We start from the raw sequence: 25,649 nt of genomic DNA, 5'->3' as shown, positions 1-25,649 counted from the left end.
TCTTTCCTGCTGTTACCTTCAAATTGGAATTCGAGCCATGGACCGGGCAGATGGAGCATGACTTTACCGCCATGGGGTGAGTCTGAGAACCACAGTAAGGAGCCGGTCCAGGGCTGAGGCACCACGACTCCTGTCCTCCGGGCCACCCTGCACTGACACGCAGACACTCCCTGCTCCTCGAAGGGTGAAAGCACATGGCCTTGGGAGGTCCCAGGGGCTGACCGTTCTTCAGGGCCCTCACCCGGCGGGCCCCTACAGCTGGCGTTTCTCCTGGGAGCAGGGTGCTGGGGGGCCGGGGTGGCTCCTAAGCACGGGTGATGTCCTGCTTCCGTCGAAGCCTCCTCCACATCCTTTCCAGGGCCACTTTTCCCATGAAGAAGGTGATGGCAAAGTTACGTCTGTACCAGTCTCTGTTCCATTCCAGGAAGAGAAAGGAAAGCCCGGGTCAGACGTGCCAGCACCGAGGACTGACACCCAGCCACGTCCTCCTCTTGCTGTGGGCCTCAGCAGGCCTGGCCCCAAGCAACCCCCACCCCAGGCTCTCGGGAAGACACTGCAGGACCCCAGGAAGCCTTGGGGTCCCTGAACCTAGAGGTGCCCTCTCTTGGGCACACAATGGCTGAGTGATGGGGGCATGACCAGCTAGAGTACCAGGCCTCTCAGGGCACCAGATCCACTTAAGAAGCGAAGTCTTCTGGAGTGGGAAGCTGATGCACACCAACACCAACATGAGAAAGCCCCAGGCCTCTTCCCCGGTCGCCTGGGCTTCAGTTCCCTCCGTCTCTAGAGAGGTCACTCCCAAGCTGCTGACACAGTGCCACGGAGCCCCGCACGCTGTAAGCGGCACTGTCAGCAGTTTCTGCTAGGCGGGCACAGCCGGGAAATGCCAACATGCCAGACCCCTGGGGCTGAGCCTCAGAAGCCGGACGGCGAGTGCCCTGCATCTCAGCCCAGTGAGCCACAGCCCCACGTGGCACTTCCACTCCACCTGACTCGGTGCAGACGGAGAGCACAAACAAGGATTCAGAGGGGATGGCGGCAAGACACACGAGTGCATGAAGCCGTGGTGTGCTGGCGGGAAGACCTGTGCACAGGGTACGTTTTACCCTCTGTCCACCCACGTGACGCCATGAATGAGAAGCAGCGCCATTGATAAGGAAGGCTTCTGGGACCAGAAACTGGCCTCCTGTCAGGAGGAAAGCTCTGAGGTTACGACGGAAAAGCCAGAATCCCCTTCACCAGGATGGACAGCCAGACTCATGATACCGTGTGTGTGTGGAGGCGCAGCTCTTTCCATTTGACAGGGAACACAGAGCAGGAGGAGGGCACAGGAGGGGTGCTCCAGACCCCACCGTCTCCTGGTCCCGGGGAGCTGGCTCCCCTCTCCCCGACTGCAGCTTGGAGATCACCAGGCTCATCAGACAGCGCACTGGTGCACACGTGCTACGTGTCCACCTCAGAAACCAAAGGCCCAGAGACATGGAGCCAACGTCTGCTGGGCTGAACATGGTAACAGACGGACGCAAGTGCTTCAGGATGAATCATTACACCAGACAACTAAGAAATGCCAAAAGCAAAGAGCTTTAGTTTTTCAAGCTTTTTTTTTCTGGGAATTTCTGATGTACGTAAAGACAGAGTCGTAATGAAGCCTCAGACATTCCCCTGCTCCAACACTGCCATCACGCTCTCTAGCTGGCATCGTGCCCCTCATCCAACCTGGTGGGTGGTATATTGGTGTAAAAATACATAACATAACTTTGCTAATTCAGCGTTTTTCAGTTGACACCAACGACATCATGTTGTGCAGCCGTCACCTGTAACTGTGTTAGGCAGGTTCTCTAGAGAAGTAAACCAAGAAAGCTCATGTGTACAAATAGAGAAAGAGAAACTTCTCTTAGGAAAATGGCCCACACACTTCTAGAAGCTGGCAGGTCCCAAGTGCTTGGAACAAACAAGTGACGAATCAAGATCACCAGGCCAATGGTGGATTGTTCACTCGTGGACAGTTGTAGGCAGCACAACTGGATCCTGGTCCACAGAGGAGTCTCTCTTCCCAGGATGTCCATAAATATATTGGAAGCAGCCACACCCCCAGGGAAACTTCCTTTCAAAAGATTGGCTGCTCAAAACATATACATCTGATCCCATCATGGGAATAACCCACATCACAATTGCTTAAACCACACAGAATTGTGGTCCAGCCGAGTTGACACACAGCTCCAACCATCACAGTAACCATTGCCAAATGCCTGTTTTGTTTTAAAGTACGTCTCTGACATCACATTATGTTATTTCACCAGTAGAGACACGAGCAGCTCTGGTGGCACAGTGGTTAAAGCATCCACTATTAACCAAAAAGATGATGGTTCTAACCCTCCAGCCATTCCAAGGGAGAAAGATGAGGCAGTCGGCTTCCATGAAGATGACAGCCTTGGAGACCCTGTAGGCAGTTCCAGTCTGTCCTCTAGGGGCCCTGTGGGTCAGAATAGACCCCACAGCAGTGGGTGTGGCTTTTGTTTTGTAGTACATACACACCAATATGTATTTGTAATCATTTAAAATCTTTTAAGAAATAACCATAATATCATTAGTGTGTCAAATAAGAAATAATTTATTAATACAACCTAATATGAGTCTCCTCCATCTAAAAAATCTTTCTTTAAAATCATTTTTAACAGTCCTCTATGAACACCTAACCCCCGCCCTCCTACCCCACAGCCTTGGCCTATTAACTGGTACTTAGATGGGAGGCCTGACTAGATTCAAAGTCAATGAGTTCTTTCTTCAAGACCCCCTGCCAGGTGGCACCTTGCACTCCTCATCACACCGAGAGCCACCGTGACACAGGGTGTCACATGATAGTGACACACTGTGACAGTGGCCCTGTGTTAGGATGGGGGCACTGATGGGGGCTTAGGTGTGATGAGCCGGCCCATCCGCCACAATAGGCCCCCATTTTCTGCTTGATGGCTTGAGCAGCCATGGATGGCTGCCGCCTAGATCCGTGACGGCATTTCCTTAGAAACATGGTGACTTCTAACCGTATCAGTGCCATTCTTCTAGGGAGAAATGCACTCCCTCGTCTGGTCACCTTGAAAGCTGCTCAAAAGGCAGGACAGGGGTAGGTTCTTTTGCTCCTCTCTTTGGTTTATCAACTCTCAGAATAAAGGAACAATAGCCTAGCCCCAGAGCCTCTGAGTGCTGCAAACAGTTAGCACAGTCAGCTGCTACCAAAGGCTGCAGGCGCCTTGCAAGAAAGCCTGGTGATCCTCTTCTGAAAGAGGGGCCGCTGGGAGCCCGGTGGGGCCACCAGGAGGTGGCACTGCCTTCACGTAACTGGCTTCCCCGGCAATGCCCAGAGGGCCTGAGCTTGTCAGCATCGTGAGGCTCATGGGGATGTTTGTGTCCTTGACACTGTCAAGCCCACAGCAGCCAGTCTTCTCTCTGAGGCTCCAGTTATCCGGTCACTGGCCCGTGTGAGCCTCTCTGAGCTGCTCCTACGTGGTTTTCAGACAACCCCAGGGAACTGCATTCACCTCCTCGCTTTCAGGCCTAAGATACCAGAGACTGGGACCTGGAATCTGCTGCTTCTCCAAGGAAGCCTGGGTTTCTTTTAGTGGGAGGGTGGCTCAGAGACCCCAGTCCAGGAGCTGGGGGTGCTAAGTGCCAATGGGTTACCATGCAGGTAAAATGAAACCAGCAGCCTTATCGAGAAGGGCAAAGAGCTAAGCCAGGAAAGTCAGATGACGTCTGCTCTGTCAGAAACATGTGCCATCAGACTCTGCTAAGGAAAGAACCCTACCCACCTGGCTGGGGGGTCTACTGTGCAGGAAGCAGGCGGACACCTACCTGTTGTAACGCATGTGCTTCTTGAAGTTCTTACTTAAAAATTCCTTGTAGAAGTCGGCCATCTCCTCCGCGTTCAGTGTCGCCTTCCGACCTGAAAGTTAATTTCCACGTGAGCGTTAAGACGTAAGGGAAAGGAAGATACAGAAAACTACTGCAGCTGATGAGTGAGCTCAATAGATCACAGGACAAGAGAACAACAAAGATCAACTGTATGTGTGTACAGTAATGACAGACAATCCAAAAGGAGACTAAGAAAGCAATTCCATTTATAACAGCATCAAAAAGAATAGGGTCCTTAGGAGTAAATTTAGTATCAGAAGTGTTAAGACTTACATGCTGAAAAGTACAAAATAGCATTGAAAGAAAAAAAAAAAAAAGACCTCAATAAATAGACAGCCCTCTGAGCTTACAGCCGGAAAACATACTATTGTTTAGACAGAAACCCTGCCAATTTAGCCTTCAGATTCAGCACAGTCCACAAAAGAGCCCAGCCAGATTTCTCTGCAGAAACTGACAGGCTTACCCTAAAATTCACAGGGACTTCCAACAGCCACAGCAATCCTGAAAAAGCAGAACACAGTCGGAGGACTCACACCTCCCAATTTTAAAACTTACTGCACAGCAACAGTGACCAAGGCTGTGCGGTATTGGTACAGGGATGATAAAGATCAATGGACTGGAACAAGGTTCCGGAAAGAAACTCACACGTGCACGGGCAATTGAGTTTTGACAAGGGGGCCAAGACAATTCAACGAGGAAACAGTCTTATCAACAAGTGGGGCTTAGAGACTGGACCTCCATCTGTCAAAGAATGAGTGAGACACTGACCTCACCTCAGACCACGAACAAAAGCCAACTCAGAACTGACCGTGACCTAAGTGTCCCAGCTACCATGCCAAAACCCTTAAGCAAAGCTTCAGTGCAAACCTTCATGGCCTTCCTTTAGACAGTAACCTAAAACAGAAGCAAACAAAGGAAAAAGAGCTAAATTAGATCTCATTACAACGGAAAGCTCTGGTGCCCCATTAAGCAAGGGAAAAGACAAACCACAATGCAGGAGGCAGGGCTGCCAGTCACCTTTCAGATAAGGGACTCACGGTTGGAACATACACAGAGCTCTTATAGCTCCATGGTAAAAAGACAAAAACACAATGTGGAAATCACCAGAGGATTCAAATGCGTTTTCCCAAAGAAGGTCGACAGACTGCCAACATGCTCTCGAAATGGTACCCAATACCATGGTCATCAGAGAAACGCAAAGCCAAGCCACACGGAGATGCCGTGTCACACCCATGAGGATGGCTCAACTCCCAGAGAGACAATAACTTGTGCGCAGAGGGTGTGCAGAAGGTGAACTCACACACTACAGCTGGTGAGAAGGTAAAATGGAGCAGCCGCTTGGCCACAACCCACTGCCACTGTGTGGATTCCACTGTGCAGCACCTCGAGGGCAGAGAACTACCCCAGAGGGTTTCCAAGGCTGTACATCTTTACGGAAGCCAACTGCCTCACCTTTCTCCCTCAGAGCAGCTGGTGGGTTCAAACTGCTGACCTTTTGGTTGGCAGTCAAATGTTTTAACCACTATGCCACCAGAACTCCAAGCCACTTGGCTGCCACATGGCAAACAGCTTGGCAGTACCTGAGAAAGTTAAACATAAAATTACAGTGTGATGTGGCGATTCTGCTGCTAGGTCCCAAGAGGACTGAACACACACGGCCCCATGAAACTCTGCACACAGTTGTCCACCGGCATCATCCACACGGATCACAAAGCAGAACCCACTGCACGGCCACCAGCTGAGGCACGGACAGACAGAAGTGCGCAGCCTCACAGTGGGCGACACGCCAGCCAGTGTAGCTGTGATCCATGCCACGAGGTGGAGCCCTGACAGACGCTTAGTGAGCAGCTGGTCACAGCAACCACACGGTATGGCCGTTCCCAGGGAGCCCCAACAGCAGCAAAGCCACAGACACACAGCAGCCTAGTGGCTTCACAGGGCTGGGGGAGGAGGAAAGGGAGAAGGGCTGCCGACGGGGCCACGGTTTCTTCCACGGCCGGACAGTGGAATTAGACAGTGGGGATGACGGCACGACTTCGTGGACGCACTGGAACCCGCAGCCTACCCGCCCTGCAGGGCTGTGTTTTATGGTATGTGGATTATAGCTCGATTCAAAAGAAGTCTTGGGGGCCAGACCCTGCTGATCCCAGCAAGACCCATCTCCCTCACAGCTGGCACACACGCACATGCAGGTAAACATGTGTGATGCTGTGTGCTTCACCGCAGGGTCTAGGAAGGGACTGTGGGGCCTAGTGTGCAGGAAGGGAAACAGCGTGGTTCCCAGAGTGAACACGTCCCACCCAGAAGCCCACCCCTCCCCGGGCAGAGCTGGCCTGTGTCCATGGATGGGTTCTCGAGCACACAGTGACCCAGGTGAGCCCACCGAGTAGGTGCAGGTGGGGACCAATGGCCCACAAGGACTGACAGGCCAGCCTGCACAGAGCTCACGTCTGCTGAGGGGCAGTGACTGTGCTACCTACTCAAGTCACCCCCACTCACAAGCCTGAAAGGCCACACCTGAGACCAGTTCACCCGCCGTGAGGACATGGGAAAAGCACAGCCGGCTACAGACAGGTGGCACGGTGCCTGGCAAACGGACAAACGGGGAGTGGATGGTGGTGGTGAAGGACAGTGACACGAGACGCTCCACAGGGAGCCTGGCGGCCAGGACGGGCCTCTCCAGCTGGGGGTGCATTTCCTGTCCCACCCCCTCAAGGCCGTGCTCCGTGTGGCAGAAACACCACGTGTTTCCTGCGTGGTCGGTGCTCCTTCCCACCTGACATAAAGGAAACCAGGCAGGACCGCCCAGTCCCGCCCCCTCCCCAGGGAGGCTGGACAGGGACAGCCGAGAGGCCCTGCAGGAGGGGGCCACGGCATCCGCTCCGTGCCCCTGAACGCGCCTGCGCTGGAGGAGGCCGGCCGCCCCTCCAAGCACCTCGTTTACCTCGCGCTGTGGCTCGGACAGAAACCTCATCGGCAGACCGCACTGACCTGATTCCGCGCTCAGCCCCAGGCCTTTAGCCGTCAGTCTCGTGTGAATAAACGCTTCTTTTTCCTGAAACGAGAGGAGAGTCAGGGGTCCCTGCCGCTTCCCCTGCAGATGCCCGTAGCCAGCACGCAGCGCGCCCCCCGCGCTCTGGAGAAGGCTCATGCGGACTTAAAGCCCGCGTGAAATCATCTGAACGTCTAAGAGTCTCATCTTAAAACAGGACGGAAATCCAGACGCACAGGCACAGAGGCGAAGCCAAGACTAAGGATTCAGCGCCGCCCAGTGGCCAACTGGGTTATTCACGGTAAGCTGGCCCGGCTGCTGTGCAGTCAGTTCCCACCCGGGATCCAGTGGGACTGAGTACACTGCCCCAGGGTTTCCAAGGCTGTGAGTCTTTATGGAAGCGGACCGCCACCTCTGTCCCCCCTGGAGTGGCTGAGGGGTTCACACTGCTGACCTTACGGGGCCGCGGCCGAGCGCTGAGCCACCGCACCACCAGCACTTGGACTTGCCTGATGGAAAGTCCGATTCTGCTTTGCCCAGAATCGCTGGTTCCATTCTTGGGTTTCTTGTCTTAGTTCTCGAAGCTTCCGTTCCGACGGCGACTCGTCCTCTGGGATGTAAAAGTGAACAGGTCGGAGGTTGGAGTATTTATCCGGGGGTCCAATCCAGTCGTGACAAGACGTCCCTGGAGGGCCGAACCTGGAGACCTTCAACAAAGTGCACGGGATTAACATGCACAATGAAGAGAACCACTGGTGTCATAAAGTCAATGGCGGGTGTCAGTCAAGTCCCTGGTCACTTCCTCTTTCTAAGACTGTGCCCAGGGGACTCACTGCGGTGAGTACGTTGTTGGGTGTCGAGTCAGCTCTGGCCCACGGCGACCAAACCCTTCCTGGCCCTGCACCAGCCCCAATCTGGGCTGGGCTGGAGCCCACTGCTGCGGCCGCTGTGTCAGTCCCCTCACTGAGGGCTCCTCTTTCTCACTGACCCCCTTCTGTACCGACACAATGTCCTCCTCCAGGGACCGGTCCCTCCTGACAACCTGCCCGAAGCAAGACAGGTGACGCCCTGCCATCCCCGCCTCTGAGGAGCCTTGTGGGTGTTTCATCCGAGACGCACCTGCCTGCAGTAAGCTTTCCTACTGGCACTGTGCCACACACTTTCAACAAATGACGCTGGAACAATTGGCCATTTTAACAGCTGGGGGGGGAGCAAACTTAACCCACACCTCACAATGTGTATAAAAATGAACTCAAAATGGGTCATAAACCTAAATAAAATGTTAAACCTAAAACTGGAAATTTTCTAGCAGAAAATCTTTGCAACATAGATCAGGCAGATTCCTTAGATACAACGCCAAAAGCAAGATTGATAAAATAAAAAATAAATAAGTAGGACATCACTAATGTTAAAAACCTCTGCTCTTTGAAACACATGGTTAAGAAAATGAAAACAGGGCCACACACTGGGAGAGGTTTTGGCAACTCCAATCAAAGACTAGTTCCCAGAATATGTAAAGAGTACTTGAAACTCAATAATGAGAAAACAGACCGTCCAACTGAAACAGGCAAAATATCTGAATGAAAATTATACCAAAAAAGATGTACAGACGCAAATACACACACACAGCCATGCTCAGCATCACTAGGGAAACGCAGATGAAACCACAAGGAGACGCTATTTCCTGTCGATCAAACAGTCTTAAAAACTGACACCACCAAGCGCTGCCAAGGACGTGTAACAACTGAACTCTGTACTCTGCTGGTGGGGATGCAAAATGGTGCAGACGCTCTGGAAGGAGAGGTCGGGAGTCTGTCGAAGTTGACATGCACTTCACACAGCACGTCATCGTCTCGCTCCTAGGCATTACCCAGGACACATGAACACATGCATCCACTCAAAAGCCTGGATATTCATAACGCTGATATCTGGACAACCCACGTGTCCTTCAACTGATGAACAGACAAACAAAGGATGGGACACCCAGATGACAGGCTGGTGCCCAGGGGACGGCAACTAGCAGGTGTGGTGTGCTGACCACAGGGGCCAGGCCCAGAGGGTCGGTGCTGTGTTTGTACTTATGACATCTGGACAAGACAAAACACAATCCAAAAAGAAACAAAACCAGAAGGCTCCTTCGAAGCAAGGATGGCAAGGCTCGCTCACTATGGACACATCATCAGGAAAGACGTCCTGTCTGACATAGTAGAAGGTCAGCGAAACCAAGGGAAGCCCTCACGGGAGCATGGGAGAGACGGCTCAGGCATTCAGCTGCAGTCTGCACTCAGCTCTGTGCTGGGTCCCCAGTGCTGCTCTAACACAAACACCACAGATGGGTCGGCTTGAACAAACAGCAGTGTATTCTCTTACAGTTCGGGAGGCTGGAAGTTCGACTGCAAAGTCCCAGGCTCCAGGGGCTCGGAGAAAGCCCTCGACCTTGGGCTTCAGCTCTGCCTCCTGCTCCCGGGCCACTGCAGCTGGAGGCTTTCTTCACTCAGGCAGCTGCTGGCTGCTGAGGCTGACAAGCCCAAGGTGACAAATTAAAAAGGCACTGCCCTGATGTTACCAAACCACACAGCAGGCTGTTGATTCAAGTCCACTGCAAGTCCCAAGATCGGCAGAGCACGGCAGGCTGCTGAACAACGACTCAGCTGCATGCAGGGCTCAAGCGTGCCAAAAAGCTGAAGAACCATTCCCCAAGCTGCTACTTACATATGGGAAGCAGGCCACATCCCTAACCAGCTTCTCAGCTGCCTGTGGTAGATGCCACCGTGGAGATGATTGCCAGTCTCATCGTGGGAAATGACTACCACCAGCTGCCCAGCCACTCAACCAGGCCCAGCCTTAACTACAAGCTCCAACACACCCCATGCCTCCCCATCCCCAATGGGTCTGCCATGTAAGTCCCTGGACTCAACGCTCGACGATAAGGCTAAAGAGCCCAGGGCAGACTGGGAAAGGACACCCAGTCGCCGCAGAGGTTGGGAGACATAGCCTCTTCGTGCTCAGCCCCAAGGGCTGCCGTCATCTCCGCCAACATGCACAAGGCATCCTGAGAACTTGTCACAGGAGACGGCCAAGCGCAGTGCTGTCCTTGGCCGGCACGCCATGCCTTCTCCTTTTTCAAACACTCCAGGGGATTCTGAGCGCTGCAGCCTCCCTAAATCTTCCCACATTGCCACGCATTCTAAACACAGGCAGGCACTAAAGCAGAGGACTGCGGCAGGCTGGGTGGCAAGGCCTGTGACACGCTGGGTGCAGGCCCTGGCAGGAGGGTTTCAGGCACCATCCAGGACAGTCCCAGCATGCCAGGCTCTGCAGGCTCTGCTTCGGGACCAGAGGTCAGGTGACCTCACAAAGCTCTCCCTGCACCTGAACACACAGGCTTCTGGAGTGCAACACCATAGCTATTCCTCCAGGACAACGCCCGTGGTTGTGTGCTGTCAAGTCAGTTCCTACTCCTAGTAACCCCGGGTGAAGAGCAGGACTGTCCCACAAGGTGTCCAAGGCCGTGATCTCTACAGAAGCTGACTGCCTCGCCTTCTCCCAAGGAGCAGCTGCTGGGTTCAAAGCGAGGACCTTTGGTTGGCAGCCAAGCACTGAGCCAGCGTGCCACCAGGGCTCCTCAGGACGAGCACTCGGATGTTTTACTGACAATCCGTCCGGCTCGTCAGCACTACAAGACTCACCGTTCAGAAACTTAGATCTGAGTCTAGGAAAGTAAGTCAATCAGCAGGAAATGCTGAAAAACTGTATTTTAAATATAGTTATTCCTCAGAATTTTAAAATGTTTCTATGAAGTGTCTTAAGAAGTGAAAAATTCTATTTTAAAATGATCAAAGAATTTTGACAAATTAGGTAAAAGAAAAGGCCACATTTAGGGGAAAAAACTGCCTGCTGGAAAATGCTTTATCTCTGCAGAGGATCAAGTGATTAGAAATGAACTGAAGATTTGGTGATAAATTATTGTCTTCACAGAGTGCAATGTCCCACAAAATGCCTAAGACCCCACAGCAGGCCTTATGAGTGTGCGGAGTCACCGGGCGGTTCGCCAGCACTGTGTGAAGGACCGGATGGAGGGTCCACCCGGAGATGGAAGAAGGGAAGAAACAGTCCAGGTATCCTGTGCAGTGTGTGCCAGTAAACTTTAACAATGGCTGCGGGAGTAGGGCATCTTTGTGGACGTAGTTTATCACCAGTATCACTGATGTACAGACACGCAGCACATACTTCCCACCACCCGTCCGTCCGTTTACCGTGCTGTGTGTGGCTGCGAGGCTGGAAGCTATGGCAGCAGAATTTCAATACCAGGTGGTCACCCACAGGGGTCAGCAGTCAGTGGAGCGTCCAGACGAAAAGAGCTGAGGAGGAAAGGCCTGGCAATCTCCTTCTGAAAACCAGCCGGTGGGAAGCCATGCAGTACGTTCTGGGAGTGCAGCCCAGGGGGCGTCACTTAAGATACAGTGGGCCCACCCAGGGGCTCTCGCACACCAAGATCGTGGCGATGGCACACAAGCCAGCTGCACTGTTGTGTTGCACAAGGGATCGCATGAATTAGGCTTGACTTGACGGCATGCAACAACAAGCACACAACTTACAGGTAATAAAGTAATAACACCCTCTTCGTAAATCCCACCTCACCAATTCACTCTCACAGAACGCTTTCACTAGTTTTTAAATAACAGGTTTATAGAGACAGACTTCACATACCGTAAAATCCATCCTGCTAAAGGAAGCATAAATCTCCCCGGGTTTTAGCCGATTAACCACCATTGCTATGCATATGTATTTTCCCAGGACATTTTCATCACCCCAAAGAGACCTCTAGTCTACTTTCTGTCTATCCAGTTCTGCCTGTCTGAAGACTTCACATGAACGGAATTAGGACACGTGTGGTGCTATGGGATTGGCTGGCTTTCACTCCATGTGCTTCTGAGTATCATCCATGTCTTAGCATGTGTTGGCACTTCATGCCCATGTATTGCCAAACACTCCCCTGTATGAATACCCATTCCTCAGTGAATGAACACTGGGCCGGTTCCACGTTCTGACAGCCACGGCTAGTGCTGCTATGAGTGTCCACATACGGGTGTTTCTGTGGACATACGCTTTACTTCTCTTGGGCACGTGAGGAGCGGAATGGCTGGGTCATTCAGTAACTCAGCACTCAACCCTCCAAGGAACTGCCAGCCTGTTTTCCGCAGCAGCTGCACCATTTCACATTCCCACCATGGTGTGTGACGCTTTGGGTTTCTCCACCTCCTTGTCAACACTTGTTATTGTCTGTCTTTTGTTATCGCAGCCACCCTGGTGGTGTGAACTGGTACCTCAGTGGGGGTTTTCACTGATTTGCTGATTCCTGTGCCCCATGTAACCTGTGGCTGCAGCTGACTAACATTCCTTGACATTAAGGAGCAAGACCAAAGTGAACCCAGAAGTCCTCTGTTGGAGGCGGATTTGTCAGTCACAGAGCAGCTTGCTGGCTGCCTTGGATAACAGCTTTTGAATACTGCAGGAACAGCTCCTCACCTTGCTATTCACAATGTAACGGCCACATGCAACACAGTAACGTTCAATCTGCAAACTAGCATTTTCTCCTTCACTGAAGTGGACACAGAAAGAATCAAGTACCTCACTTGGATTGGAGCCTTTGCCAGTTTCCAGGTGGACACACTCCCACCACCGGGGATTTCAAGCAGCAAGATGGCTGTTGCGGAGCACAGAGCTGGTAGGACATGGGACACCGTTACAGGTCTCTGTCAGAGACAGACATAAAGAACCCCGGAAGTGCAAGTAATTGTAAAATGTATAAAAATAAACGGGATGAGTTATATTTATTACCTTCCTTTTTAACAAAATTTACTTGAAGCGCGTAACTTAGTTGTTAACAACAGTTGTGTTAACCACCACAGCGTTCCAGAAAATGTAATGACTGGCTCTGGGGTGTGGGGCAGTCGGAGGTGCTCCAGATGACATGCCCCACTCTGGACGTGAGCGTGACGGTCCTGCCAGCTACCTCACTTCCTGCAGCCTCTTCCCCAAAAGGATGCGCGACGACCCCGAGGTAGCTCTGTACTTCCCTGGCCAGCTTAGCCAGGTCACGAGAAGCTCTCTAGGAATGGGGTGGGAACGGGTCTGGGAAGGGTCCCGTCTAAACCTCCTCGCCTCCACTCGCCTCTCCTGTGCAGCTCCGCCGGCCGCACCAGGCTGCCTCCCTTCCTGCTTCAGGGCCCCCGACTGCTCCGCTCCACCCAGTCCCCGGGCCCTCCTTCCCGATGTGCCAGGTGGGTGCCAGCCACTGCAGGGCTGCCTCCACTCCACCATGCCTGGCCCTGAGATGGGAACAGAGATCTGTGGGTGACGGGCCCTAGCACCTATTTCCGCCTTAAGGGGGTTTCCTAATTTCAGGAATGCCAACTGCAAGGGAGCCTTCCAGGCTACATGTTAACTCTTTTCATTATCCTTAAGGCCCTCCAAGGACCCCCGGTGGTACAACGGTTGAGAGCTCAGCCACTGATGGAAAGGTGACCAGTAGAAACTCACCATGGAAGGGTGCCACTCCACGGAAGATGTGGCCGTCTGCTTCTGTAAAGATTACAGCCCTGGAAACCCAACGGGGCAGTTCCACTCTATACTATAGGGTCACTATGAACCAGAATCCACTTGTCAGCAACAGAATTTAAGGCCCTGTCAAAAGTCTCTTTCTGGGAGCTAGCTCACCCCAAGGCCCCCCACGTGTGAGGCCTGGGTCCTCTGGCCTCCCATATTCATTTGGGTGCCTGTCCCACCTCCCACAGAGCACACGATCAAGTCCGCGGTAATTTCTCCTGCGCCGAGGGCCTGGCACCGGCAGTGACAGCAGCTTCTCCACGTGGACCCACTTGCTCATGAAGACTGTGGGCCGGCTATGGGCCTGGGAACGGCAGCGTCTGACCGCCTGTAATTTCACAAGGGGATGGAGGGCCCCGAGCAGCAGCAGCAGCCCAAGGGTGGTTCCCATCAGGCCGCCACCCTCCAACTCTCCCAGCAGGGCTGACACCAACCGTCCATCCCTCCCCCAGCACTACTCTGCTGGGTTCCACCACGCACTGTAATGGTCACACGGAACTCACAGGCAATGCTCCAATTATGGGGTTTGTCAGGCAAGCAACAAGTTACAATTCAGGATCCAAACCGACTCAGGATATAGTTGGTCAGAACGGCTTCTTCTCAGCCAGGCTGCAGGCACGCTGCCCTCTGCTCTCAGCCTCTGCCCTGCTTGCACCAGTGTCACACAGCTCTCTGAGCACTGCTGAATCGTGCCCAGAGAGGCACCCCGTTGCACCAGCAAGCGCCCGCCCAGGGGCACTCGGCTTTCTCGCTCCATGGCTGGGAAGCCGCCCGTCTCATGCCAGTGCCCGGTCCTCTGCCTCAGCCGCTTCTCACTGTGTCTCTGCCCCGTCTGCTGTCTCTTTGCCGTCTCAAGCGGGGACCCTGGGTGCAAGGATGCACTGTACTCCTGGTTGTCCTTCTCTCTTGATGGTGGTTCGAGAGCCCCCCTCTCAGCCTCTAGGAGGGCTCATTCTAAGCCCAGTGGGATAGCAAAACTGACCAATCCCCATGTCAGGGTTCCATATAACTTATTTGCATAGTCCCACCCACACAAGGTTGCCAGGCACCTTACAGACATTATTATTAAGCCATCCAACCTCCTGAGTGGGCCAGAGGCACCTCACGTTTGTATAGTCCCACCCAGTCATTGGTGGGAGTCCCAAAGCCCATGGCTAGCAGGGCCAGACCAAGCCATTCACTGCACCCCAGGAAGGCATCCGTGAACACACGTGTGCCTGCTTGCGTGTGTGTCTGCGAGTGTGAAAGGAGCCAGAGACACTCACTCCTGTAACCTCTGCACCTCGCAGAGAACCTGTAGGGGACACCAGCTATCATCAGACAAACATTTCTACCGATTCTTTTTCTTTTTTAATGCCAAAGAAATGGAAGAATCTCCAAGTGTCAGCACACAGATGCCTTCTGGAAAGCTACAAAGAGGGCAGAAACTGATCCCATGTTGTTCTGTTTGCACGTGTGGAGAGGGACTCCCAAAATCCACTGAGATGGCAAAGTAAGACGTGAGAGGGGAGTCGGGAGGGCAAAACCCACCGAAGCAGCTGGTGGGTGGGCAGGCCAGACCCTGAAAGGCCTGGATGTCAGACTACAGGGTTGGAGCTGGGCCTTGAGGCCCCAAGGAGAATGGCAAAGGCTTGTTAAACCAGAGACGCACACAATTCAGTAAAGCTGACAGAGACACTCCAGGCGGGTGGAATCCCACACATCCGTGTCCCCCTAGGACGGAGGTCACGAGTCGGTGACTACCGGCCACAGCAGGTGGTGAGGCCCACTTCACAGGGAGCACAGCTCTCAGCTCCCCCAGCCACCTACTCTGCTTCACCTCTTTGGGTCCCTGGCCTCCAGATGTTGTTATTGTTGTTAGGTGCCATCGAGTCGGCTCCAACTCACAGCGACCCTATGTGCAACAGGAGCTCTGGTAGCATAGTGGCTAAGGCACTTGCCTGCTAACCAGGTGGCTGGAGGTTCAAACCCACCAGCCACTCCTCGGAAGGAAGGTTGGGCAATCCTACTTCCGTAGTGATACTGCCTCGGAAACCCAAGGAGGGGTCGCTATGAGTCGGGGCCGACTCGACGGCACATCACAACAACAACAACATGTGCAACAGAAGGAGACACTGCCTGTTCCTGTGCCAGCCTCACAATCCTTGCTATAACCAAGCCCATCATTGCAGCCACCGTGTCAGTCCGTCTCGTTGAGGGCCTTCCCCCTTTTTACTGACCCTCCTCTTTACCCAGCATGACATCCTTCTCCAGGGAATGGTCCCTTCTGACAATATGACCAAAGTAGGTCAGATGAAGTCCGGCCATTCTCGCTTCCAAGGAGCATTCCAGCTGCACTTCTTCCAGGACAGATTTTAGTCCTTTTACCAGTCCACAGTACTTTCAGCATTCTTTGCCAACACCACAACTCAAAAGCATCAACTCTGCTTCAGTCTTCCTTATTCACCATTCAGCTCTCACATGCATTTGAGGCGACTGAAAATACCATGGCTTGTGTCAGGCACACCCTAGTCTTCAAACAGACATCTTTGCTCTTCAGCACTTGAAAGAAGTCTTTTGCAGCAGATTTGTCTATATGTCATCTGATTTCTTGCCTGCTGCTTCCATTAGTGTTGATTGTGGAAGTAATACAAAGTCTTTGACAACTTCAATCTTTTCTCCATTTATTGTGATGCTTCTTATTGGTCCAGTTGTGAGGAGTTTTGTTGTATAATGAGGTGTAGTCCATCCTGCAGACTGAAGTCTTTAATCTTCATCAGTAAATATTTCAAGTCATCCTCACTTTCAGCAAGCAAAGTTGTTTTTTGGCCTTCATATATCACACCCTAAGAAAACTCTGGAAAGAAAACAGGTTGATAGGTAAACGTTTTCTTCTCATCTGTGAACGGCCTCGTGTCTTGGGAAATGCTACTGCGCATGGGTCCCTCCTGCATAAACCTTCGTTCACCGTTGTACAGCCCAAGTTCCTGCTGATCAGACAATCACCTCAGCCAACTGAAGCACCCACCCCCATCCGGGGAAAAGCACCATCAGTTGGAACTGATTAAGCCAGACAGTAAAGTCCCGGGTGGGCCAGGCAGCTCTGAGGAGCACCAATGCAAGCGTCAGCCACATGCCTGAGCTCAGGTCACCTTGTCATCTTCAGCTGTCCACAGGCAGCAAACGTCACAATAGAGATCTGGCCAATTACAGGCCGTTTCCACAAGAGCAAGTCACTGAGTACCCCTGGCTCTGCGTCCCCACCTATAAAACGGGTCTACCACACCTCCCTCACAGATGTGGTTTGGGTTTTCGCTCCTCAGTACCCCTCCCCTCTATCCCTGCCCTCTAGGCATTTCCTTATTCTAGATATTTCATGTAAGCGGGATGACACAGTTTTGTTTCTGACTGATGTATTTCACTTAACATGATGTTTCCAAGGTTCACCCATGTCATAGCATGGATCAGGACTTCATTCCTTTCATGGCTGCCTAGCAGTCCACTGAATGGATGTGCCACATCTTGTTGGTCCATTCATCTCTTAGACATGTGGGTAGTTTCCATCTTTTGGCTGTTGTGAGTAATACTACAACAAACACCATGGACATGTGTCTGTTCTTTGGGGTATATGCCTAGGACTGGGATGGCTGAGTCATATGATTAACTTTTGGAGGTACTGCCAAACTGCTTCCACCGTGGCTGCGTCATCATCCATTTCTACCAGCAATGGACGCGTTCTCCATATCCTTGCCAACACCTGGCTGTTTTCCCCGGTCACAGCGGTCTGTGGGCGTGCAGTGGTGTCACAGCAATGGATGCGTTCTCCATCTCCTCGCCAACACCTGGTTGTTTTCCCGGTCACAGCGGTCTGTGGGCGTGCAGTGGTGCCACTGGGGTGTGAGCCACACTCCCTGATGATGAATGATGCCGAGCAGCCTCTCCGTGCTTGTTGACCTTTGTCTCTTTTTTTTCTTTTTCCTTTAAAAAATGGATTGTGCTTTTGGGGAAGGTTTACACAGCAGTTTAGGTTCACAGTCAACAGTCTGTACACAAACTTCAGCGACGCCGGTTCCACTCTTCACAACGCAGGACTAGTCTCCGGATTTCCATTCCGGCTGTCCCCTTTCCCTTCATCTAGTCTCTCTGTTCTCTTACATTCTCGTCTTGTCATTTTTTGCTGTTGTTGTTTCTTTGTAATTTGGGTGAAATTTTTCAGAGTACACTGGGCTTCCAATCAATAGTTCATACACATTTCGTTTTGTGACATTCACTGCTATCCCCACAAGGCAACATCACTCTTCCCACTTCCTCCCTGTGGTTACCATTTCCCTCGGTTCTTCTTTCCTATCCCTTCCTGCCTTCCCAGCTCCGTCCTTGGGCAAATGCTGTCCTTTGGATATCATATAGTTGATTATTCTAATGAGTGTGAAACTCCCTGGTATTCCTGGTCACCTTACAGGCCTATCTATCACCTGGCTGAATCACAGGGATGAGTTCAGTTCCAAGTATTAAGGGTGCCTAAGGGCCAGGGTCTTGGGGGTTCTACCAGTCTCTATCAGACCTGGTCTTCTGCATAATTTTTGAGTTTTGCTCTACATTGTTCTCCCACTCTATCTGGGACCCCCTTTTGCGATCCCTTTCAGAACGGTCAGCAGTGGTAGCCAGGTGCCACCCAGTTCTGCTGGTCTCAGGGTCGTGTAGGCTGGGGTCACATGGCCCATTAGTCCCCCGGACTGTTTCCTTTCTCTTGGGTTTTCTTCACGCCTCTTTGCTCTACTCGGGGAGAGACCAATGGCTGCACCTTAGATGGCTGCTCACAAGCTTTCAGACCACAGTGGCTACTCCCCAAAGCAGGATGGAGAACACTGCCTTTGTGGGCTATGTTATGCCAGCTGCACTTAGTGTCCCCGAGGCTATGGTCCTGAGCCCCTTCGCCTATCTTTAAACAGGTTGTTTGTCTTATTGACAATGAATTGTAGGGGTTCTTTATATATTCTGGACTTTAGGCTTTTGTCTGATAGACAGTTTCCAGATATTTCTTCTCATTCAGTAGACTGTCTTTTCCCTTTCTTGATAAAGCCCCTCCAAGCACAAACATTTTTATTGCACACACCGAAACATTCATAAACATGACAACTTGTATATTTACAATTCAAGGGCACTGTTCACGTTGTGCCACCGTTGTTGCTATCCTTTCACATGCCACCACATCAGCATGAACACAACGCCCCGTCGCCCTCCCTCCCACCTCGGTGGGTACTAACATCCTTGGTTTCTATATATTTGCTTATTTTACAGAAATGAGATCACACTTCCAGTTCTTTAGCAACTGACTTATCTTGCTTAGTGGAAGACAGAGTTTCGAGGTGGGATAATGGTGTTGTGTTTATGTTTTTACAAAAAGTCTTCATTTCTGAGCTACAAATTACAGAACGTGGTTTCCACCAAGTGCAGAGATCTTGCTGTGACCTGTGTGACATGCACTGCCCTCGGCTACCAGCTCAGGAGCCCTGAACCCTAGTCAAAGAGAAGATGAGCTCTAAAACAGACTATTCCCATTAAAAATCCCAGCCCAGAGACTTCAGTAAACTCTCATCCCGGAAGAAAATAAATCGCACCTTCCTACACAGGCCCCACAAGGTACACGCAGTGACTCAGGTTATGAGACTAAATGTAAGTGTGATACCAGAATCTCAGGGGCAGTACCAGCAAGGAAAATCAGAGGCTGCCTCTCTTATGATACTGAGATGAAACAAACCAGCAAGTTCAGAGCAGCCTCAGGGCCAAGGTGGTGTGATAGCTAGAGCTGTGTGTCAACTTGGCTGGACCACATTCTGGGTGTTTTAAGCAACTGTGATGTGGGTTGTTTCAACGATGGGATCAGATGTATATGTTTTGAGCAGGCAATCCGTTGAAAGGGAGTTTCCCTAGGGGTGTGGCCTGCTTCTAGTATATTTATGGACATCCTGGGAAAAGAGACACTCTTCTGTGGATCACGATTCCTTCGTACTGCCTACAGCTCTCCGTGAGTGAACAATCCACCATTTGGCCTGGAGATCTTGGATTCGTCATTCATTGGAGTCAACAGCCTGTGTACTGCCTGCCAGCCTTGAGCTCCTCAGCCCCTGCAGCTGTGAGAGTCGGGAAAGCCTCCAGCTTGACGTTTGATCTCAGAACTTGGGACTTGCCAGCTTCTATAAGTGTGTGAGCCATTTTCCTAAGATAAATTTTCCTTTCTCTCTCTATATAAGCTTTACTGGTTTTGTTTCTCTAGAGAACCCAGTCTAACACAGGTGGGTTTCCACCCTGGGTCACAGCTGGTATGACAGAAAAGCAATCAATCCAGACGGGTGAACATCCCAATAAAGCAGCTCCCCCCCCAAAAAAAAAATAAAATCTGAACTTAGTCAAGGCTCTAGGATGCAGGGGTCAATTTACAGAAAAGGAAGACCTGAGAGGAACCTGTCATAAGCTCTGGTGGCACAGTGCCTAAGGTATCTCATTACTAGCCAGGAGGTTGGTGGTTCAAACCCACCATCCGTTCCGCAGAAGGAAGACTGGGTAATCTACTTCTGTAAAGATGACAGCCTCAGAAACCCAATGGGGGTCGCCATAAGTTGGGACTGATTCAATGGCAGTGGATTTGGTTACATTACCATGGAAATGTAATTCCCAGATTGTGGGAAATTCTGAAGGACACATAATCCTTGTTTTTGTTAACACGCTGAGAGCTTAAAGGGGGAGGGGCAGGGGGAAGCAGATCTACAGATTGAGAGATCTCTCCAGCATCTGCCGCAAAGTGGTTTGGAAGGTGAGATGGACGGGAGCAGGTGACGCATGAGGAGCAACGTGCCACAATCCTGTCCACCTCTGTCCATATTTGAAATTTTCCATAATCAAGGAACCAAGAAAAAACAATGGATGTAATTTCCCACAGTAACAGAGTAAGGGGAAAATCGTGGAACTGCTTCAGTAGATGCAGAAAGAACGTCTGGTAAAATAACCCCACACAGGCAGTCAGAAAATCTCAGCTGAGGGCTGACTCTGCTATGTTACAGGAGGCAAGTCTCTTTCCCTCTCTGGACCCCAATTTCCTCACCTATAAAACAATGGAGTTAAATTACATGTTTTTTGAAGTCCTCCTGCTCTAGCTGTTATTTTCCCAGTTAGTTATTGAAAGCCTTTTAAATACAAGGAATAGCCATGTCAGGCTTTAAAATGCTATGCTTCAAACCTCTCACTGGATGCCTACAGTGAGGCGAATGACTTGGGCTGGCCCTTCCAGCCAGGGTCCTGGTGACTCCCACCAGCTGACTGGGGGGGACTATGCAAACGTGAAGTGTCTGTGGCCCACCAAGGGGACTGGATAGCTTGCTGCTAAAAGTACATGGAGGCGGCAGCTTCTGCCCTCCTCTAACCTCACAAGAGAAAGACAGAAGCACCATCAGCAGCCCAAGGCTGATTCCTATGAGGCCAGACAAGCCGCCAGCCTCCAGCCTTTGACCACCTCTGACACCAGTCACCCCTCCCACAGCCCTCACTACTTCTCTGCTATGTTCGATAACTTGTTGCAATGGCCACACAGAACTCACAGACAATCCTCACAATTATGGGGTTTATTAGGGAAGTAACAGGCTATAACTCAGGTTCAGGAACATGCTCAGGACACAGTTCTTCAACCAGGACAGTCTCCCCTCCGCTGTGCCCTCACACACTCCTCTCTGGTCTGTGGCCTCTCATCCTGGCCTCTGCCTCTGTAGGGTAGGTAAGCCTGCCGCGCTGTCTTGTGCCTCTTGGTCCCACTGCCACCCTCTCTGCCAGCCAGGGCATCTCTCCACCGAGATGTCTCTCAGCCAAGGAGGCCCCAGCACAGGGATCTCGGGTCCAAGGACTTGCTGCACCTCACCTCCAGCTCTTCTCTCTTGATGGCAGTGAGATCCCCCCCCACCTCCCCAAAATGCATAAGCAGCAGAAGAGAAACTAGATGACTGGGACCTTTTAAAAATTCCTATGTACACCATCAAATTTCTCCAAAAGGGTAAAAACCGAACCTACAGATTGGGGGAAAATATTTTGCTATGACCTATCTGACAAAGGATTTATCTCTAAAATTTATAGAAAACTTCAGCACCTCGACACCAAAAAGACAAACAATCCAATTCAAAAATGGGCAAAGGACATGAGCAGACACTTCACTAAAGAAGACATACAAACACAGGAGGAAATGCTGATACTCATTAGCCATTAGAGAGATGCAAATCAAAGCAACAATGAGATATCATCTCACCCCAGCAATAACAGCAAAATCAACAAGACAGAAAATAACAAATGCTGGTGAGGGTGTGGAGAGATTGGGACTCTCATGCACTGTTGGTAGGACTGCAAAATGATACAACCATTGTGGAAAATGGTATAGTGTTTCCTTAAAAAATTGAAAGTAGAAATACCATTTGATCCAGCAATTCTATTACTAGGAATATAATCTAAAGAGGTGAGAGGCAGGACACCGACATATGCACACCTATGTTCACTGCAGCACTACTGATAGTAGCAAAGAGATGGAAACAACCTAAGTGACCATCAACAGATGAATGGATAACCAAACTATGGTACAGTCCCACAATGGAATACTATGCTACATTAAAGAACAATGAAGGATATGCAAATCATCTCACAATGTGGATGAATTTGGAGGACATTATGCTGAGTGAAATAAGTCAGTCACAGAAGGACAAATATTGTAAGAGTCCATTACTGTAAAAAGTCAAGGAAGGGTTTATGAAGGAAGGTAATTTACTTTGTTGGTTACCAGGGATGGGAGGGAAAATTTCTGACTAGTTCCAAGTCACGTGTTGATCTGGGTGAAGGGAAAGGCAGTATAACAAAAGTGTGTAACCAGTACAATGACAATAGGGAAAAGGAGGACACACACATGGACACGGAAGATATAGACAACAGAGGCAAACACTACTACATGCACAACCCTGCCTTACTAGTGGCAGCAAACACTAGGCTGTGGGTAAACGCACAGACAGGTGAGAAGATCAGGGGTGGGAGGCGAACAGGAATGTATCTAAGACCAAGGGAGATTTGGCTGAAGGCAGTCTTACATATATATTTGTGCTACAAAATTATCAACACACATTATAGAAGTAACAGGGGACAAGGCTGCAGTAGCTTCTCAGAGACAACCAAACACCTTGAGAGAATCAGCAGGCCTACAGGCTTGGGACCATAGTCTTGGGGGACATCATGTTCAACTGACACACCATAGAACATAAAAGTCCTGTTCTCCATCCTACTTTGGTGAGTAGTGACTGGGGTCTTAAAAGCTATCAAGTGGCCATCTAAAATGCAACTATTGGTCTCCCCTCATCTGGAGCAAAGAAGAGTGAAGAAAATCAAAGTCATCTGGAAACGATTAGTCCAAGGATATGATGGACCACGAGGACCTCAGTCCTCATGACCCTGAGGCCAGAACTACATGGTGCCCGGCTACCAATGCCATCCACTCGAAACAGGATCAAAATTGGAGCTCCTGGATAGAGTGGGAGGTAAAATGTGGAGCAAAATTCCAAAACCCAAAAATAACCAGAATTACTGGTCAGATAGAAACTATGGCCCTGGGTTTTATCCTTCAGGGCTGGAACTGGGCTCACATCCCTGCTGTAACTCTCAGCCCAACAGTACAAAGACCTACAAGCAGAACACCTACCCCCGTGAGATGAACCCATTAGATCGATCCACCATGAGACATCAGAAGGGCAGCATTTGCAGACAGGGAAAGCTGGACAGACAGAAATGCACAGGTAAGAAGAACACAGGGAGAGGGGCACAGGGAGAAGAGGCGAGGAGAGCTGTTTATGGGTGGGGATTGTAATCCAGGCTGTGAAACCAAATGTGTGTAACTGGTGAGAGTAAAACGCATGTGCTTTTGTAAATATGTAGCCACATCACAATAAAAAATTTTAAAAAAGGGTGACTGGCATGAGACAGTCCTCCTGGGCCATGGAGGGAGAAAGCTGAGTGCCTTTGGGCAGGAGGTGTGTCAGTGGACTGCGGTGCCTCTTCGGGCAGCTATCGGCAAAGCTAAAAGACCTTTATAAACACTGGCCCAAGGAGGGCACAGGCCACGGCCAGACAGAAGCATGCCTGCAGCCCGGCTGAGAAGCTGTCCTGATGGAAGAATTGCATCCTGAGTGTTCCCGAACCTGAACTGTAATGTGGTACTTCCCTAACACTCGAGATTGTGAGTATCATCTGTGAGTTCTGTGTGGCCATTGCAACGAATTAGTCAACCCAGCAGAGAAGTAGAGAGGGCCGTGGGAGGGACAGCCAGGGTCAGAGGCTGGAGGGCAGCGGCCTGTCTGATCCGCCTTGGAACCAGCCCAGGTCTGCTGGTGATTCTCTATGCCCCCTGTGAAGCCAGAGGTTGGAAGACACGGCCCCCACGCCTTTATGTGTTTCTCACTTGCCTGTAGTTTATTCTGAATCTGCACTCTGGGGTTTTGAAGATCGCCCTCCTGGATGGACGCATGAGACCAGGCTGTCCATCACCTGTAAGCATTACCTCCCCACGAGTGCAGGCGTGTGACTGTCCCATCACAGGAATCAGCTTTGGGCTGACAGTGATTCCCATCACGCCCTGAAGCGAGTGGACTTCTGGCAGCATCAGCTTACACCCAGCAACCAGAAAGACAGGTAAGTCTTGGGGTGGTTGTTGGGTGCCACCGAGTCCAAGTCCCAGGGACCGCGTGGGACACACAGCACCCGGCAGAGTTTCCCAGGCTGTGCTCTGTGAAAGCACATCTCCAGGTCTCCCTCCTGCAGAGGTGCTGGGTTCGAACCACCAACCTTTCGGTTAGCAGTCGAGCACTTGGCTGATGCGTCACCAAGATTCCCTGATGTCTTACTACATAGGTATTATTTAAAGTTCCTGGCAAAAAAACTATCATAAACTAGATAAAAAGGCAGACTGGGAAACATTTGCAATAGATATGACAGACAAGAATACTGACAGCCATAATGAAAATAATTTCTCTGAATTAATGACATAGAAAAAGGGCACGTGAAAGGAGATCAATTTTAAATGGCCAGTAAACACGGGAAAAGAGACTCACTTGGTAGGCATCAAGAAAGTGAAAACTACTTGAAAGGAAACCGCATTTTTAAATCATCAAATCGACAAAAATAAAAGGGAAGGGGCTGGTTTTCTGAATGTAATCTGACCATATCTAAGATTTTACAAATCCATTCTCTTTGGCACAGGAATTCCAGTTGGAAAATAAAAGCAACAGTGTGTAAAACCATAAATGTTTTTGAAAAAAATTACCTCTCTATGCTGACGGCTTGAATTTTTGTTTCGATCCAAAAATTACTAGAAAATGTTTTTTAATTCTTTACCTTCTGTGTACAGGACCTAACATGTATGTTCCTTATGTTACCCCTTACAGTTGTATAACTTCAGGAAGTTATTTAATCTTCCTCATCGGTAAAGCGAAAGATGTTGAAAGTAACTACTTCAGAACTGTGAGGGTTACATACATGAAGGGCAGGATGTCCCGGGGCAGTGAGTGTTAACTACTCCTACCAGTGCTAACGATCCCAGGACTGGGAGTTGATGTCATCGCACACAATGTAAACAGTGGTTCTCAAACTTGGGGGCTCACTTGACTCACCCTGAGAAATCCTGATGGTGCACCCAGGTGGATCCCACCAGAACTGGGGCGGGTTGAGGAGGATCTAACAGATGACTCCAAGACACAGACAAGTGCAGACCCGTTGAGTTAAACCCAGACGAGGACAGAGCAGGCAGGAAGCTGAGCTGAAGTTGACTTTGGAAGGAATTTGAATATGGTACCTAACTACTCCAAATTCTATTATTTGTATCATATTTTTCTATTAAAACTGGTATCTAAACATCAGAGATGGGAACAAATTATGTAGATACTGAAAGCTGATCTCCTTAACTCAAGTGAAAGGCAGAGCCAAGAATGAACAAAAATTTCACAGGCAGTAATAAAATGATGTATCTAGCCGGATAAAGGAAACACAGGCTTACCACCTGTTGCTTGTGAGAAGACTGGGTATTTACAATCAAAGCCTGACAGACAGCAATCTCTCCACACTGCCAAAATGTAATTCCCTGGAGAAACTGCTG

At 50.6% G+C, this 25,649-nt stretch overlaps 1 protein-coding gene across 1 annotated transcript in view; it reads right to left on the bottom strand.

Moving 5' to 3' along the window:
- Positions 1-304: 304 nt before the first annotated feature.
- The window catches only part of LOC103200186 (cytochrome c oxidase assembly factor 8), a 28,029-nt gene continuing 2,684 nt past the window's right edge, over positions 305-25,649 (bottom strand). The window contains exons 2-5 of the mRNA XM_007944618.1: positions 7,411-7,608; positions 6,901-6,964; positions 3,850-3,940; positions 305-410 (exon numbers count right to left, since the gene is read on the bottom strand). Of these exons, the coding sequence (XP_007942809.1) occupies positions 305-410; positions 3,850-3,940; positions 6,901-6,964; positions 7,411-7,608 (459 nt within the window). The remainder of the gene's footprint in view (positions 411-3,849; positions 3,941-6,900; positions 6,965-7,410; positions 7,609-25,649) is intronic.

This window comes from Orycteropus afer, unplaced genomic scaffold, assembly GCF_000298275.1.
Source record: "Orycteropus afer afer isolate SDZICR_OR568_19922 unplaced genomic scaffold, OryAfe1.0 scaffold00128, whole genome shotgun sequence".
Classification (NCBI taxonomy): domain Eukaryota; kingdom Metazoa; phylum Chordata; class Mammalia; order Tubulidentata; family Orycteropodidae; genus Orycteropus; species Orycteropus afer.
This window is presented reverse-complemented; position numbering and strand designations above follow the sequence as displayed.